The 15,170-nt window shown below is 60.7% G+C and overlaps 1 protein-coding gene across 2 annotated transcripts; it reads left to right on the top strand.

The window, feature by feature from the left end:
• The first annotated feature begins 813 nt into the window (after positions 1-813).
• Positions 814-14,949, top strand: RABGGTA (Rab geranylgeranyltransferase subunit alpha). 2 transcript variants are annotated; one of them, XM_054046337.1, is made up of 17 exons: positions 814-996; positions 1,513-1,580; positions 1,958-2,068; positions 3,066-3,190; positions 3,590-3,777; positions 4,630-4,827; positions 5,552-5,635; positions 11,897-11,979; positions 12,050-12,151; positions 12,383-12,488; positions 12,559-12,610; positions 13,123-13,211; positions 13,445-13,533; positions 13,630-13,746; positions 14,138-14,251; positions 14,466-14,553; positions 14,719-14,949. In XM_054046337.1, exons 2-17 carry the CDS (start codon positions 1,578-1,580, stop codon positions 14,865-14,867), a joined length of 1,698 nt encoding a protein of 565 aa, XP_053902312.1. In that variant the 5' UTR covers positions 814-996; positions 1,513-1,577; the 3' UTR covers positions 14,868-14,949. The 2 variants fall into 2 exon arrangements, with proteins under 2 accessions (XP_053902312.1, XP_053902313.1); XM_054046338.1 differs by lacking the exon at positions 814-996 and adding an exon at positions 1,129-1,149.
• Positions 14,950-15,170: the final 221 nt, after the last annotated feature.

Genomic DNA, 15,170 nt, shown 5'->3' with positions numbered 1-15,170 from the left:
CGAATGGGCCCAGGTCTGTGTCCCCTGCTCCAGCGCCAAGCCCCGCAGGAATCCACAACCATGCCCTGTGCCCTGGGGGCACCCCCCAATGACTCGGCTCTGACATCACCCAGCCCTTACTGCCCAGGCTGTGCAAAGCTAATGCGTCACATCTACGCACCTACGTGGGCCCAAGACTGACTGTGAGTAGGTGGGTGGGTGGGGAGTTGGCATTCCCCGGGGCAGACGGAGAAGAACCCAGGTGTCCAGGTGTAAGAATACTGGGGAATGCTGGGCTGGTGCCAACTGGCCAGGCTTCCCGACCTTGTGTGACTCACGATTCCCCTCCCGGCTGGGATGCCAACACCCACCGAAAGCAGCAATTAGGGTGCGTTCGGCCTGAACACTCAGCATGGCTCAGAGTGACAGGGCTGGGCGGGGAGCAGAACCCAGGAGCCCAATCCACCGGACCCCACTCCCCTCCCCAAGCTGGCATAGAACCCAGGAGTTCTGGCTCCCAGCCCCCTGCTCTAACCACTAGTCCCATTCCTCTCAAGCTGGGATAGAACCCAGGAGTCCTGGCTCCCAGCCCCCTCCCGCTCTAACCACTAGACTCCCCTCCCCTCCCCTCCCAGAACTGGGGATAGAACTCAGGAGTCCTGGGCCCTAGTTTCACCCACCCACCGACTAGATCCCATGAAAGTTTGGAAACATTCCCCCCACCCCCAACATTTACTCAAACCCTGCCCCTTTAAGAGCGAAGCAGCCCCTTTAAGAATGGGGACTTTCTCTCCCGCTTGGCGGGCTGTTCTCTATGCTCGGTGCAGGGAAGGAGAGGGATGGTAAAGTCCTAGCAGGCTCTCCCCTCTCTGTGTGCGGTGGTTGGTATTGCCCGCAGGAGTCCTGCGCTGCAGTCAGCCGGGTGGTTCCATCTCATCCCTGCCTCCCGCCCGCGCTTTGGTATTGCCCCCGGGGGCCTCTGGGTGCAGCCAGTCCGGCCCCCGTGGCCCTCCGCAGGTTGGTATCGCCGCATTGGGAGCCTGGCCAGTTTCTCCGGGAGAGACCATTCCATGCCCTGGGCGGGGGGAGGCCTCGGAATCCGGATCAAGGGGGATGCCTCCGGGTTCAGCGCCCCTGGGGCGGGGCTAAGCAGGCAGGGGCGGGCAGGAGGTGAGGGGCATGCAATGGCCTGGCCCAGTGGCTACTCTGACCCAGTCCCAGAATGCACCTGGCGGCATGATCTGGGGTTGGCATGAGTGGCAGTGTGAATCCACTGGGCCCCCGGACGCCTGGGTTCCTCGTCGTGCACGCAGCCCTGGGGGCCCCCGGACACCTGGGTTCCTCATCGTGCACGCAGCCCTGGGGGCCCCCGGACGCCTGGGTTCCTTGTCGTGCAAGTAGCCCTGGGGGCCCCCGGACACCTGGGTTCCTCGTTGTGCACGCAGCCCTGGGGGCCTGAGTTCCCCAAGTTGGGGCTGGGCACAGCGGGGCTGTCTCAGTATCCCCCCAACCCTCACCTCTCCTCTCCTTTAGATCCAGTAGGTTCAGAGTCTGGACCCTGATTTCTTGTCTCTGGGCTCTCCCACGGCTGAGTCACCATGGTGAGTGCAGTCCCATCGGCTACCCCAGCCCCCACCCATTGCCCCTCAGGGGGTGATCCAAGCCCCACTCCCCAGTTACTGCCCTGGGGTAACTGAACACAACCCCAGGCACACTGCATGCCTGGGTTCCCGGCCCTATGCCCAATACAGAGGCAGTCTCCAGCGACCTCCCAGGGATTACTGCTACCCCCCAGGGGTGTTCCTGCCCCCAGAACTGCCCCACAGGATCTGGTTTCATATTCAGGGTTGTGGGTGCAATCATGTGGCCCCAACACCTGCCCTTGCTCAATTCCATAATGCACCTGGGTGGGGAGCATGGTGTGAAGTCCTGGGGCAGCAACCACCCGTCCCCATTTACACAGCCTCCTCCCCCCCAGCACGGCCGTCTGAAGGTAAAGACGACGGAGGAGCAGGCTGAGGCCAAGCGCCTGGAGCGGGAGAAGAAGCTACGTCAATACGTAGCCGCCACGACCGCCATCTTTGAGAAGGTGAGATGGGCTGGGGGCATGCCCTGCGCCCTGCTGGCTGGGGGCAGGTGGGGGGAGCAGGCTTCCTGCTGCCCTTTCACCCCTGACCCTTGCGCTCAGCATGGCTTCCTGGGGTGCAGTATGACCTTTATGCTCAGCCACTGCACATTGACCTTTGACCCCATGGCCTTTCCCTCGCTCTGCGTGGTCAGTCTGTGCTGTAACCTTTGACCCCTGACTTTACACTACGCCTTGTGTGGATTGGCTGCACAGTGATCTTTGAAACCTGGCCTTCCCCATCATGGGTTATTGGGGGCATGCTGACCTTTGAACCTTGACCTTTCTTCCAGTGGGTGCCCCCTTAGCCTGGATCCTTCCTGGTCAGAATGACCTTTGACCTGACTCCCCCCAAACCAGAGAGGAAGATAACTCTGACCTTTGACGTTGGCCCACTGATGTTGTTTGTCACCCCAGAACTCTGCCCCTCTGAGTCATGAGTAGTTAAGGTGCAACCTTTGATCTCTGACCTCTCCCCTCAGTTGGAGATGGTTGGATGAGTGTGTGACCCTTGGCCCCTGACCATTCCCCTCTGGGCCAGAAGCAGTTGGATGTTCGGTGGCCTTTGACCTGTATCTAGGATGACCTTTGACGCTGCTGTATTCCCATTGGGTGACTGGAGATAGCTGAGATTGAAGAATTAGGTCAACGTTAACCCTTGACTTTCTTCTGGCTCGTGAGTGGTCATGACACATTATGCCCTTTGGCTCATGGCCTTTGACCCTTGATCAGAAGCAGATGTGGTCAGGTGACCTTTGACCACTGCCTGTTGGTCAAATGTTGGCATGGGTGAGTAGAATAGTTGCCCTTTGACCCCTGACCTCTGACATTTCACCCCACTGTGGGAGGGACATTGATGTGAATGGTGACCCCTGACCTCTTTATCCTTTGGGTGAGATAGGGTGGCTCCAGGTGAGGGTTGTGGCATGACATTTGACCCTCTGACCTTTCCCCTCCCCAGAGGAAGACAGGACAGCTAGACAAAGAGGCGCTGGAGCTGACCAATCAGATCTTGGGGGTCAACCCCGATTTCGCCACCCTCTGGAACTTCCGCCGGGAGATCCTCCTCCGCCTGGAGCCGGAGGGGTGAGGGGGGTCTGGAGGGGTGGGGGAGGGAAGTCTAGGGGGAGAGGGCCAGAGGGGCAGGGAAGGAAGGTATGGAGGGGGAGGGATGGGGGAGCTGGGGAAGCGGGGTATACAGGATGAGGGGTAGAGCGGGGGCCTGGAGGTGAGGGGGGAGGTTAGGGGAGGGGGAGAAGGGGGGTAGTTCGGGGGTAGTTTGGGGGGGTCGCAGGGAACCTGGAAGAGGGGGAGTCTTGGGGTCAATATGGGATTGACTGTGGTTTGGCGGGGTCACTAGCTCTGACCCCCCAGTGGCAGGTCCCCAGGGGGGTTGGGTTGGGGTTGGGGGGCTCCTCGGCTCTGACCCCCCTGAGTGGCAGGTCCCCAGGGGAGTCCCTGGCTCTGACCCATCCCCCGTGACAGGTCCCCAGAAGAGATGCAGTTGCTGTGCCGTGGGGAGCTCTCGTTCCTGGAGTCCTGCCTGCGGGTGAACCCCAAGTCGTACGGGACGTGGCACCACCGCTGCTGGGTGATGGAGCACATCCCCCACCCCGACTGGGCCCGCGAGCTGGAGCTGTGTGCCAAGTTCCTGGAGATCGACGAACGCAACTGTGAGCTGGGCCCCAGACCCGCAAGACCCCCGACCCCAGATCCCCACCAAATCCCCTCACCCCCAATCTCCCCCCCCCCAAAAAAAAACCCTGACCTCTGACCCTGGATACCCCCGACATCTGACCCCAGATCCATCCCGGATTCCCCCAACCTCTGACCCCAGGTCCACCCCCAAACTCCTGACTTCTGACCCCAGGTCCACCCTGAAACCGTCATACCTCTGACCCTGGGTCCATCTCCCACCTCTGAGCCCAGATCCTCCCAAAAAAACCCAGATCTCTGACTCCAAATCTTCCTGAACCCCTGACCTCTGACCCCAGATCTATCACCGGACCACCCCTGCCCTGACCCCACATCCACCCTACTGTCCCAACCCCAGATCAACCCCAAACCCGACTGCCCTGACCCCCGATCCACTCCAGCCTTTGATCCCAGATCCACCCCTGAAAACCCCCAGATCTCTGACCCCAGATCCACCCCGAACACCACTGCCCTGGCCTCTGACCCCAGATCCACCTCTGAATCTCACTGTCCTGACCTCTAACCCTGGATCCACCCCCAAACTCTCCCTTCCCTGACCTCTGATCCCAGATCCACCCACATACCCTCTGACCCCAGATCAATCCCCAAACCCTGTTGCCTTTACTGCTACGGATCCACCCTGAACCCCCAGAATCCCGCTGCCCTGACTTCTGACCTCTAGCCCCACCTGTGACCCCCAAGCCCTGGCATTCCCCCAGCTCACACCCACAGGTGCTCGGGTGGCGCGGGGCCATGGGCAGCGGGGCTGGGGGCAGCAGGGATTCGGTCTCTGACCTCCCCCCCCCCCCCACTCTCTGGCGCTCCCGCAGTTCACTGCTGGGATTACCGGCGCTTCGTGGTGCAGCGCGCCCAGGTGTCGGCCGCAGACGAGCTGCACTTCACCGACCGCCTCATCACCCGCAACTTCTCCAACTACTCGTCCTGGCACTACCGCAGCCGCCTGCTGCCCCGGCTGCACCCCGACCCCCGGCAGCCGGGCCGCCCCACCGAGGCCGTGCTGCTCAAAGGTCAGGGCGCTGGGCGAGGGCTGGGAGCCAGGACACCTGGGTTCTCTCCCAGCTCGGGGAGGGGAGGGGAGTCTAGTGGTTGGGGGCTGGGAGCCAGGACTCCTGGGTTCTCTCTCAGCTCGGGGAGGGGAGTCTAGTGGTTGGGGGCTGGGAGCCAGGACTCCTGGGTTCTCTCCTGGCTCTGGAAGTGGTGCTAGTGGGTAGAGTGAGCAGGCTGGGAGCCAGGACTCCTGGGTTCCTTGCCAGCCAGCAGCCCGGCCCATGGGTGGAGTCATTCCTGGCGAAGGCCCCCACCTGCTTGGAGAGATCCCTGAGCCTCTGCCCCGCCCTGAACTTGGCAGAGATACCATTCCTGGAAGCTTGACCCAGTTGGGACATTGCTGACAGGTTCTGCAGGCCAGAGGAGGCACCGGCCTCGCCCGGCTCCCTGTGGCCTTGGCACGAGTTCCCCAGCCGAGTGCCGCCGGCTTCAGAGACAGGGACGGCACCTGGGAACCTGCCCTGGGGCGACTGTGCCTCAGACCGCTCATGGGGAGGGCCAGGAGAGCGTCCTGGGGCTGGATCGGGGCCAGCACCCTCTAGAGAGGACAGGCCCTGTGTCCCATTCCTTGCCCCCCTGAGCCAGCCAGTCCCTGCCCCGGGCCCAGATTGGGGCCGGCGCCCCCTAGAGGAGAAAGGCCCCGTGCCTCGTCCCCCACCTTGCTTTCTTCTCTTGTCCTGCCAGAGCTGGAGCTGGTGCAAAACGCTTTCTTCACCGACCCCAACGACCAGAGCGCCTGGTTCTACCATCGCTGGCTGCTGGGCAGAGGTAGGCGCCTCCCTGTTGGCCACGTGACAGAATGGTACCCGAGTACTGGAGGGGGCAGGGACTCATCCCGTAATACCCAGGCGCTCTTTGGCAAGCCGAGGATTGGCTGATGCTGCTGGAGTACTTGAGCGATTCCATCTGGCTGTAGAGACCAACTCTGGACTATACTCCATTGGTACCCAAGTACTGTGAGCAACAATAGCAGTCTGGGGTACCTCACACTGTGGGCACAGCCCCCGACTACGCACCAGTGGTGGCCACTTACTGCGTGCTGGAGGATAACGCCCCCCTGGAGTATAGTCCAGTGGTGCCTGAGTATTCGTTTGCTCTAGGTCTCTCCCTGCAGTATGAGTGCATGATACCGGAGTACTGCATGGGGCAGGGAAGCCATATCCCTTAGGGTATGGGCCAGCAATACACAATTACTGTTTAGCGGGGAGAGAGTATTGTCTGAGATCCACTAGGCCAGGGGTGGGCAAACCTTTTGGGCCGAGGGCCACATCTGGGTGGGGAAATTGTATGCAGGGCTGGGGCGGGGGGTTGGGGTGCGGGAGGGAGTGCGGGGTGTGGGAGGGGGTGCGGTGTGCAGGAAGGGGCTCAGGGCAAGGGATTGGGGCAGAGGAGGAGTGCGGGGTGTGCGGGGGCGGCTCTAGGCACCAGCAAAGCAAGCAGGTGCTTGGGGCAGCCCATTTGCAGGGGCGGCAGCCGGCAGGGATCAAGCAAGGGAGCTGAGAACCAACAGGGGGCCCTGGGAGCTGTAGTTCCTTCATTAGCTCCTGCCTATAGAGCCAGCCCTGGAGCAGGGAAAGAACTACATTTCCCAGCATTCCCTTGGTCGCTATCACTGGGAAAGGGAGGGGGAGGGAGTATGGTAGTAGCTGAAACCTCATGCTGCAGCTTGCTGTGAATGGAGAGCTCACTGCTAGAACGGGGTGACTCTGTGAACGGGGAACAAGTGTGCCCAAGGAGTAGAAGGCTTTAGATATCCCCTTCAGAAGACATCCCCAGCCTGGATTAGGGGTACTGGTGTGACCTCGCCTGGCAGCCCCCAAAGAAGGAATTGGGTGGACTGAATGGACAGTGCCTCCGAAGCCTAGCAAGGGAGGTAGGTGGATCCCACTAGAATTTAAAATGAAAAGTAAGGGCGGGGAGGCTCTGGACCTGGGCGGCTTTAGATACAGAATCAGGCACGTAGGAGGATTTCCACTTCTGAGCCCTGGAAGAAGAAATTGACTTTTCCTCTCCAGATTATAGCTAATATTCAGAAAGGGAATCTAGCACCTGCCTTCCGGATTTGAACACCCCAAAATTCAGGAGTACTTCATTTCTCCCAAATCAAATCTACTGATCCACTGGAACTTGCTGTAGAAAAAGTAGGATAAATTGAGCATGAAATGCTTCCCAGTGGTTATTTTCAACAGCCATTGCCATTTTTTTTAGTTTTGTTTGTTTAAAAGGAAGACAGTGATATTGCATTGGCAAATTCCCCATAGAAACAAAGAGTGGAACGAAAGAATAATAAAGGCACCTCAACTTGTCCTCATTTATGTAGGACAGTCTTATAATATGCATCCAGATATCCTCCAATCACACAAGCTGAAAATGGTTCCACTTTACTGCAGTTCTGTAACCATATGGGAACCAATCCTGTCTGTGTTCTGTGCACATCCAAAATTCCTGCTGAATGACCCGCCCTGGGAGCGAGTTACCAGTGACCCAGGGTTGGGGCAGAAGGAGGGTGCAGGTGGGTGGGGGGGAGCCCAGGGCTGGGGTGGCGGGCAGACAAAAATTTTTGCTTGGGGTGGCAAAAAACGTAGAGCCGGCCCTGGGGGTATAGGAGGGGGCTCAGGGAAGGGGGTTGGGGTGCAGAGTGCAGGAGGGGGCTCAGGGCAGGGGTGCAGGAGGAGTGCGGGGTGAGGCAGGGGACTCAGGGCAGGGGGTTGGGGTGCAGGAGAGGTGCGGGCTGTACGAGGGGGCTCAGGGCAGGGGGTTGGGGTGCAGGAGGGGTGGGGGCTCTACGAGGGGGTTCAGGGCAGGGGGTTGGGGCGCAGGAGGGGTGCGGGCTGTACGAGGGGGCTCAGGGCAGGGGGTTGGGGTGCAGGAGGGGTGCGGGCTGTACGAGGGGGCTCAGGGCGGGGGGTTGGGGTGCAGGAGGGGTGCGGGCTCTACGAGGGGGCTCAGGGCGGGGGGTTGGGGTGCAGGAGGGGTGCGGGCTGTACGAGGGGGCTCAGGGCGGGGGTGCAGGAGGGGTGTACAGTGCAGGCAGGGGGCTTAGGGCAGGGAGTTGGGGGCTGGGGTGCAGGAGGGGTTCGGGCTCCAGCCCGGCGCCACTTACCTAAAGCAGCTCCGGGGTGGCAGCGGCGCCGCACCGCTCCAGGAATCCAAAGCTCCCATTAGCTGCAGTTCCCCGTTTCCAGCCAATGGGAGTTGCTGGGGGCGGTGCCTGGAGGCAAGGGCAACGCACGGAGCTCTCTGCTGCCCCCGCTCCTCCTCCCCCCCCCCCCCCGTCCCGCCGCCTGAGGGCTGCAGGGACGTGTGCCGGCCTCTTCTGAGAGCGGCGCTGGGCCCATGGCGCCACGGGGGGCAATCCCGCAGGCCGGATCCAAAGTCCTGAGGGGCCGGATCCAGCCTGCGGGCTGTAGTTTGCCCACCGCTGTACCCAGTATACCTGAGTATACTGTGCTGGGGTGTACATCTCCTATTGTTACCCAGGTACTGGGTGCATTGGAGTAATACCACCCGGGGGTATAGTACAGCAGTACTCAAGTAGTTTGTAATACTGGGTTACAATCGGCTAATAGCCAGGTATTGTCTGAGGTAAGGAAATATCCTTGTGAAGGGTAGACCGCTGATACCCAAGTACTGCTTAATGAGGGAGAATTGTCCCATGGTACCTGAGTACTTGGGAGACCCCCTCCCTGGCGTATAGTCCAGTGGGATCCAGGTACAGTAACTCCTCGTGTAAAGTCGTCCCGGTTAACGTCATTTCGTTGCCCTGTTGCTGATCAGTTAGGGAACGTGCGTGTTTAAAATTGTGCAATGCTCCCTTCTAACCTTGTTTGGCAGCCGCCTGCTTTGTCCACTGCTTGCAGGAAGAACAGCTGTTGGAGCTGGTGGGGGCTTGGAACCAGGGTGGGCTGGCAGCCCCCCCATCAGCTCCCCTAAGTTCCCTGTGCGGCAGCCGCCCAGCAGGTTATCAATCGCTGTCCCTTCCCCCACTGCCCTGTGCTGCTCCTGCCCTCTGCCTGGGAGTTGCTCCCGGGAGCCTCCTGCTTGCTGTGCTGGGGGCAGGGAGGGTTGCCAATGTCAGGGTGTCCCCCCGCCCCCCACTCCTGTACCCAGCTCCACGGGACGGGGGGGGGGGCCCCACAAGACAGGGCTCAGGACGGAGGGAGCTTGCTGGCAGCAGCTGCTGTCTGAACTTGCTGATCTACTTAAAAAGGCAATGTACTTAGAGTGGGGTCAGTGCAGTGGTGAGCTCCCAAAATCCTAAGAACCGGTTCCCTACCGGGGCCTCGGCGGCACTTTGGCGGCGGGGGGGCGTGTCTTCACTTGCTCCAGGTTTTCGGCGGCAGGTACTTGACCCGGAGCGAGTGAAGGACCCGCCACCAAAGTGCTGCCCAAGACCCGTTAGGGAACCAGTGCTTAGGGAACTCTGCACCCCTCGCAGAGTAGCCCCTTCCCCTTGTGTGCATGTTCTAGACAGGCCCCGCCCCCTCAGAATGGCCCCGCCTCCAGTCTGTCCAAGTAGCCCCGTCCCCCCAGTGTGTTCCACGTGCCTATCTCCCCCCACCGCCACCCACCCATCCGACCCCAACCCACATCCTGCCCCCGACTGCCCCCCTCATAATCCGCAACCCATCAACCCCCTCTCCTTGTCCCCTGACCACCCCCTCCCAAGACCCCCCACCCTAAATGGCCCCCAGGACCCCACCCCCTACCCAACTCGCCCCACTCCCTGTCCCCTGACTGCCCCAACCCCATCCACCACCACCCTGACAGACCCCTGGAACTCCCACGCCTACCCAACCCCCGCTCGTTCCCAGTCCCCTGACCGCCCCCCCAGAACCTCCAACCGCTCCCTACCCCTTATCCAACCCCTCCCAGCCCCGGCCCAGCCCCCTTACCATGCTGCTGTGTAAGGATGCCGCGCAGCCCCACCCCCTTACCCAGAGGTGAAAGTAAGCTGGTACACCACCATACGGCATACCGGCAAGAGCCGGTGCACCGTACCGGGGTGGCCTGGCTTCCCCAGGGGGCAATTTAAAGGGCCTGGGGGTCCCAGCAGGGGCTGGAGCCCCAGGCCCTTTAAATTGCCACCAGAGCCCCACTGCTGGAGCCCTGGGGTAGCGGCAGCGGGGCTCTGGGAGCTTAAAAAGTTCGTTGCTCCCCCTGCTTCTACTGTCCCGGCCCTTTAAATAGCCGCGGGAGCCCCGCCACTTCCCCAGGGCTCCGGCAGCTCTGCGACAGGGGTGGGAAGCGGGAGAGCCTCAGCCTCCCCAGCTGGGAGCTCAGGTGGGCCAGACAGGCTGGTCCCGCGGGCCGGAGTTTGCCCACCCACCCGCCCCTTTAGGAACCGGTTCTACACCAGCTTCTAAACATAGCAACTGGTTCTTGCGAACCAGTGGGAACCGGCTCCAGCTCACCACTGGGTCAGCGTACTTAAAGGGGCAATGCACGTATCTCTCTCTCACACACAGAGTGTGTGTCTCTGTCTGCCGTGCTGTCTTCCCTCCCTCCATCCCTGCTGCCCTGTAGAGGGTGAGGCTACCTTAACAACAACGTGTTAACCCTTGTGGGTTCAGCCAAGTGCTAGTTCATCATTTATCAGCAAGGCATTCCCTGGGAAATATCCCACCTTCTGACTCCAGCACCTCAACCAAGCTTCACAATCAGCATTGCTGTGTACATTATTCAATTGTTTAACACTTATACTGTGTGTGTGTGTGTGTGTGTGTGTGTGTGTGTATGTATATGTATATATAGTCTTGTCTGGCAAAAAAAATGTCCCTGGAACCTAACCCCCCCAATTTACATTCATTCTTATGGGGAAATTGGATTCGCTTAACATCGTTTTGCTTAAAATCACATTTTTCAAGAACAGAACTACAGCGTTACGCGAGGAGTTGCTGTATAGTAGAATTTCAGAGTAGCAGCCGTGTTAGTCTGTATCCCCAAAAAGAACAGGAGTACTTGTGGCACCTTAGAGACTAACAAATTTATTTGAGCATAAGCTTTCGTGGGCTACAGCCCACTTCATCAGATGCATCCGAAGAAGTGGGCTGTAGCCCACGAAAGCGTATGCTCAAATAAATTTTTTAGTCTCTAAGGTGCCACAAGTACTCCTGTTCTTTTTCTATAGTAGAGTGTTACTACATAGTCCAGGGCTGGTATACTGCATTGATACCCCAGTACTTCGTGCAGAACAGTAATACCAGCCTGGGGGATAATGCAGCTATTACACAAGTATTGTATGAAATCTGCTATGTTCCCAGAATTCAATGAGATACCTGAGTACTATGTAGTATTGCCCTAGAGTATAGGTGAGTGTTCGCTGCGATGTATTTGAATACTGCTTAGTACGGCTGGGCCGCTTCCTCAAAACGGCCCCTTGATGTTATCTGAGTACTGTGTGGTACTGGCTTTACTCAAGTGCCGAGTAATATTGCTCCAGGGTTTCCTCTAGTGGTACTCAAGTACGCTTGATCCATGGCAATGTCTCCTGATGGTACCCAAGTATTGTTTAGTACTGGCGAGCAACGTCACTGTTGTCTGTTTGACCCAAGTGCTGTGTGATGCATGCAGATTCCTCCCCCAAAGTATACCATGATGGTACCCAAGTAACCCTATAGCACTGGTGACATTGTAATACTGAGTTACTCCAGGGCATTGTGCAATGATACTGGAGTATTATACAAGTCTTTGAGATCTCCCCTGAGCATACCCTAACAGTGCCCGCTGCCCGTATAGCATGGAGGATACTCAAGTTCTCAGTAACATTACTGGAGGGAATTGGCCAGTGGTACTAGAGTCCTATGCAAAGCATAGAGCCGTCTCCCTCAGACAGCACCCGAGTACTGCTGGTACTCAAGCACTGAGTAACGTTACTCCAGGACATGATCCAGTGATAGCACATGATGCATGGGGATTCCCCCCCCCCCCGCCAAGCATACCCTGAAGGTACCTGAGTACCGCACGGCACTGAGAAATGTTACTCCAGGACTTGGTCCCATGACACTGACCCCCCTTCTCTCCCCGCAGCCGAGCCGGAGCCGACTATCCTGTGTGTCTACGTAAGCCGAGAGGACTCCTCACTGGCGGTGGCTTTCTCACAGCCTGTGGTGGTGAGTACCCGCGAGCTGGGGTGGAGGGAGGCAGCGCTAACCCGGGGCTCACAAGCATCTCCTCCGGCAGGTGACGCCAGGATCCTGCGACCTGCTGCTCTTCGCAGACGAGGCCCCCCTGGCGGTGAATTGGCACACACCCGATGGGAAAAACCGCCCCGGCCTCATGTGGGTATCCTCCCAGACGCCTGGGTTCTCGCCCACTCGGGGAGGGGAATGGAGTCTAGTGGGTTAGAATGGGGGCGGGGGGGGCTGGGAACCAGGACTCCTGGGTTCTCCGGGACAGGAGTGGGGTCCAGTGGGTTAGAGCAGGGGGGGCTGGGAGCCTGGACTCCTGGGTTCTCTGGGAGGGGAGTGAGGTCTACTGGCTAGAACCTTTTTCCTTGACCCACCCCCACCCCAGCTGTGTGACTTGCCGGCCTCAGCCCTCAACGAGCACTGGCCCCAGCACACCTTCCGGGTGCACTGGGCGGGCGGGGAGTCCCAGAAGGAGTGCGTCCTCTTCAAAGGTAACCAGGCACCCCCCCACCCCCGAAAATCCACCCCCCACACCCCTGACGCTCTGCCTCTGCCCCCCAGGCTGCAGAGACGGCTGGTGCCGGGACTCTGTCACTGAGGAGCAGGTGTTCAGGTAGGAGACCCTGCCCCCGATCCTGGGTCATCTGCCTCAGAGGCCCCACCCCCTGAGGGAAGTCCTGCCTACTCCCCCAGAAGCTCCACCCCTCGCAGAGTAGCCCCTTTTCCTAGTGTGCATGTTCTAGACAGGCCCCGCCCCCTCAGAATGGCCCCGCCTCCAGTCTGTCCAAGTATCCCCACCCCCGGTGTGTTCCAGACAGGCTCCGCCCCAAAGAGCAGCTCTGTCCCTTTCTATTCGAGACTAGCACCGCCTCTCAGATAAACCACACCTCCTGATTGTGTGTAGGTGGATAGGCTCCGCCCCCTGGGGGGTTGCCACGCCCCCTTTAAGTGCATGTTTCACACTAGCTCCCATCCCTTGAACACACACCCCCCCAGTCTGTAGTCAGAGCTAGCTCCTCCTCCCCCATTTGAGTGCAGCGCAATCCCCCCCCCCCCCAGGATGGGCCCCAGCCCCACCCATCTCAAGTGCTGGCTGGCCCCCTAACCTCCCCCCCTCCCACCCAGGTGCGAGCTCTCTGTGGAGAAGTCAACTGTGCTGCAGTCGGAACTGGAGTCCTGTAAGGAGCTGCAAGCCCTGGAGCCGCAGAACAAGTGTAGGTACCTCCCGGATGCCTGGGTTCTAGTGGTTAGAGCGGGGGGGGGCTGGGCGCCAGGACTCCTGGGTTCTATCCCGGCTCTGGGAGGAGAGCAGGGTCTAGTGGTTAGAGCAGGGGGACTGGGCGCCAGGACTCCTGGGTTCTATCCCGGCTCTGGGAGGAGAGCAGGGTCTAGTGGTTAGAGCAGGGGGACTGGGTGCCAGGACTCCTGGTTCTCTCTGTCTCCGCAGGGTGTCTCCTCACCATCATCCTCCTCATGCGGGCCCTGGACCCCCTGGTGTACGAACGCGAGACCCTCAGCTACTTTGACACCCTGAAGGTGAGGGGCGGGGGGAGGGGAAAGGGATCTTTGGGGGAGGGGGGCTCGGAGCTGCACTTCCCAGCCCCCCACCCCCCCATCTCTCTGCCCCCCCAGGCCGCTGACCCCATGCGCTCGGCCTATCTGGACGACCTGCGCAGCAGATTCCTCGTGGAGAACAGTATCTTGCGGATGGAGTATGCCGAGGCCAGGGTGGTGGACCTGTCCTGCCGGGTACGGGCTGGGGGCGGGGCCGGGAGAACAAAGCGCAGGGGCAAGAGGGGACTAGTGGGCAGAGCTGAGAACAGGGAGAGGCAGGGGGTGGAGCTAGAGGATTGATGGAGGGGTGAGCACTATTGAGTGAGGCCAAATGGGAAGTGGGCGGGACTAGAGGGGGCAGAGGGCGTGGCTAATACAAGAGGGGAGGGAGGAGTAGGAGCAGGGGACAGGAGTGAAGCTAAGAGAACAGGGTGGGGCCAGAAAGGCAGGGGGCGGAGCCAGGAGGCTGAATGTGCAGGGGGGGACAGCAGGGGTAGAGCTGTGGAGGGATAGAGGCCGGGACCAAGTAGGTGGGTGGGGCTGAGGAGCAGAGACCCCCTCCCTCCAGCTCTCTTTGCCCCCCCAGGGCCTGACCGTCCTCTGCCACCTGGAGCAGCTGCCGCTCGTCACCCACCTGAACCTGGCCGGGAACCGGCTGCGCCGCCTCCCTCCCGCCCTGGCCATGCTGCGCTGCCTCGAGGTGAGACACCCCAGAGAGGGGAGGGACCCAGGCATCCGGGCGCCCAACTCCTCCCCCAGTCTAACCACTAGCCCCAGCCCTGGAGCAGGGAGGGCCCCAGCCCCCGTCCCCCTGGTCTCACTGCTAGGCCCCCCCACTGCCTGGGAGCAGGAGGAGGGACCCAGGTGGCCGGGGGAGGGAGGAGGCGCGTGTCATTGATTCTCTGTGTCCCCAGGTGCTGGAGTTGGATGGGAACCAGATCGAGACCCTCGAGGGGCTGCCCCCCCTCCCCGGCCTGGAGGAGCTCTCAGCCTGCAGCAACCGTATCCTCCAGCCCCCCGCATGGGGCAGGGAGCCCCTCACGGGCGGCGGGGGAAGGGCAGTGGGGGAGGGGTGGAGGAGGGCTGGGATGGGGGGAGCTCTGGGGGGTTGGGGCCCCTCTAGCCATTGCACCCTCCTTGACTCTGCTGCTCCTCCCCGACCCCCAGGCATCCAGCGACCTTCTGACCTGCGACCTTTGGCCTCCTTCCCCAAGCTCCGCCTCCTGGCCCTGCGGGGGAACCCCCTGGGTGACCTCCCTGATGCCCAATCAGAGCTGGCCGTGCTGCTGCCCCGCGTGGAGATCGCCCTTGCCTGATTGGCCGGGCGCGGCTGGCCCCGCCCCTTCTCCCCTGCCCGCCAATAATTTATTGGACCCGGGAAATAAAAGGTTAAAAATGTCCTGGTGTGAACTGAGTCATTGGGTGCCCCTCACTCCCACCACCCCCCCTCCAGCTCTGCCGGTGCCCCTCCCGACCCACAGCCCCTGCTGGTGCCCCTCACTCCCGACCCGCAGCCCCCCTTTGCCCCTCCCCCAGCTCTGCCGGTGCCCCTCCCGACCCACAGCCCCTGCTGGTGCCCCTCACTCCCGCCCCGCAGCCCCCCTTTGCCCCCCCCTCCA

The sequence above is a fragment of the Malaclemys terrapin genome, chromosome 12 (assembly GCF_027887155.1).
Source record: "Malaclemys terrapin pileata isolate rMalTer1 chromosome 12, rMalTer1.hap1, whole genome shotgun sequence".
Lineage (NCBI taxonomy): Eukaryota > Metazoa > Chordata > Testudines > Emydidae > Malaclemys > Malaclemys terrapin.
This window is presented reverse-complemented; position numbering and strand designations above follow the sequence as displayed.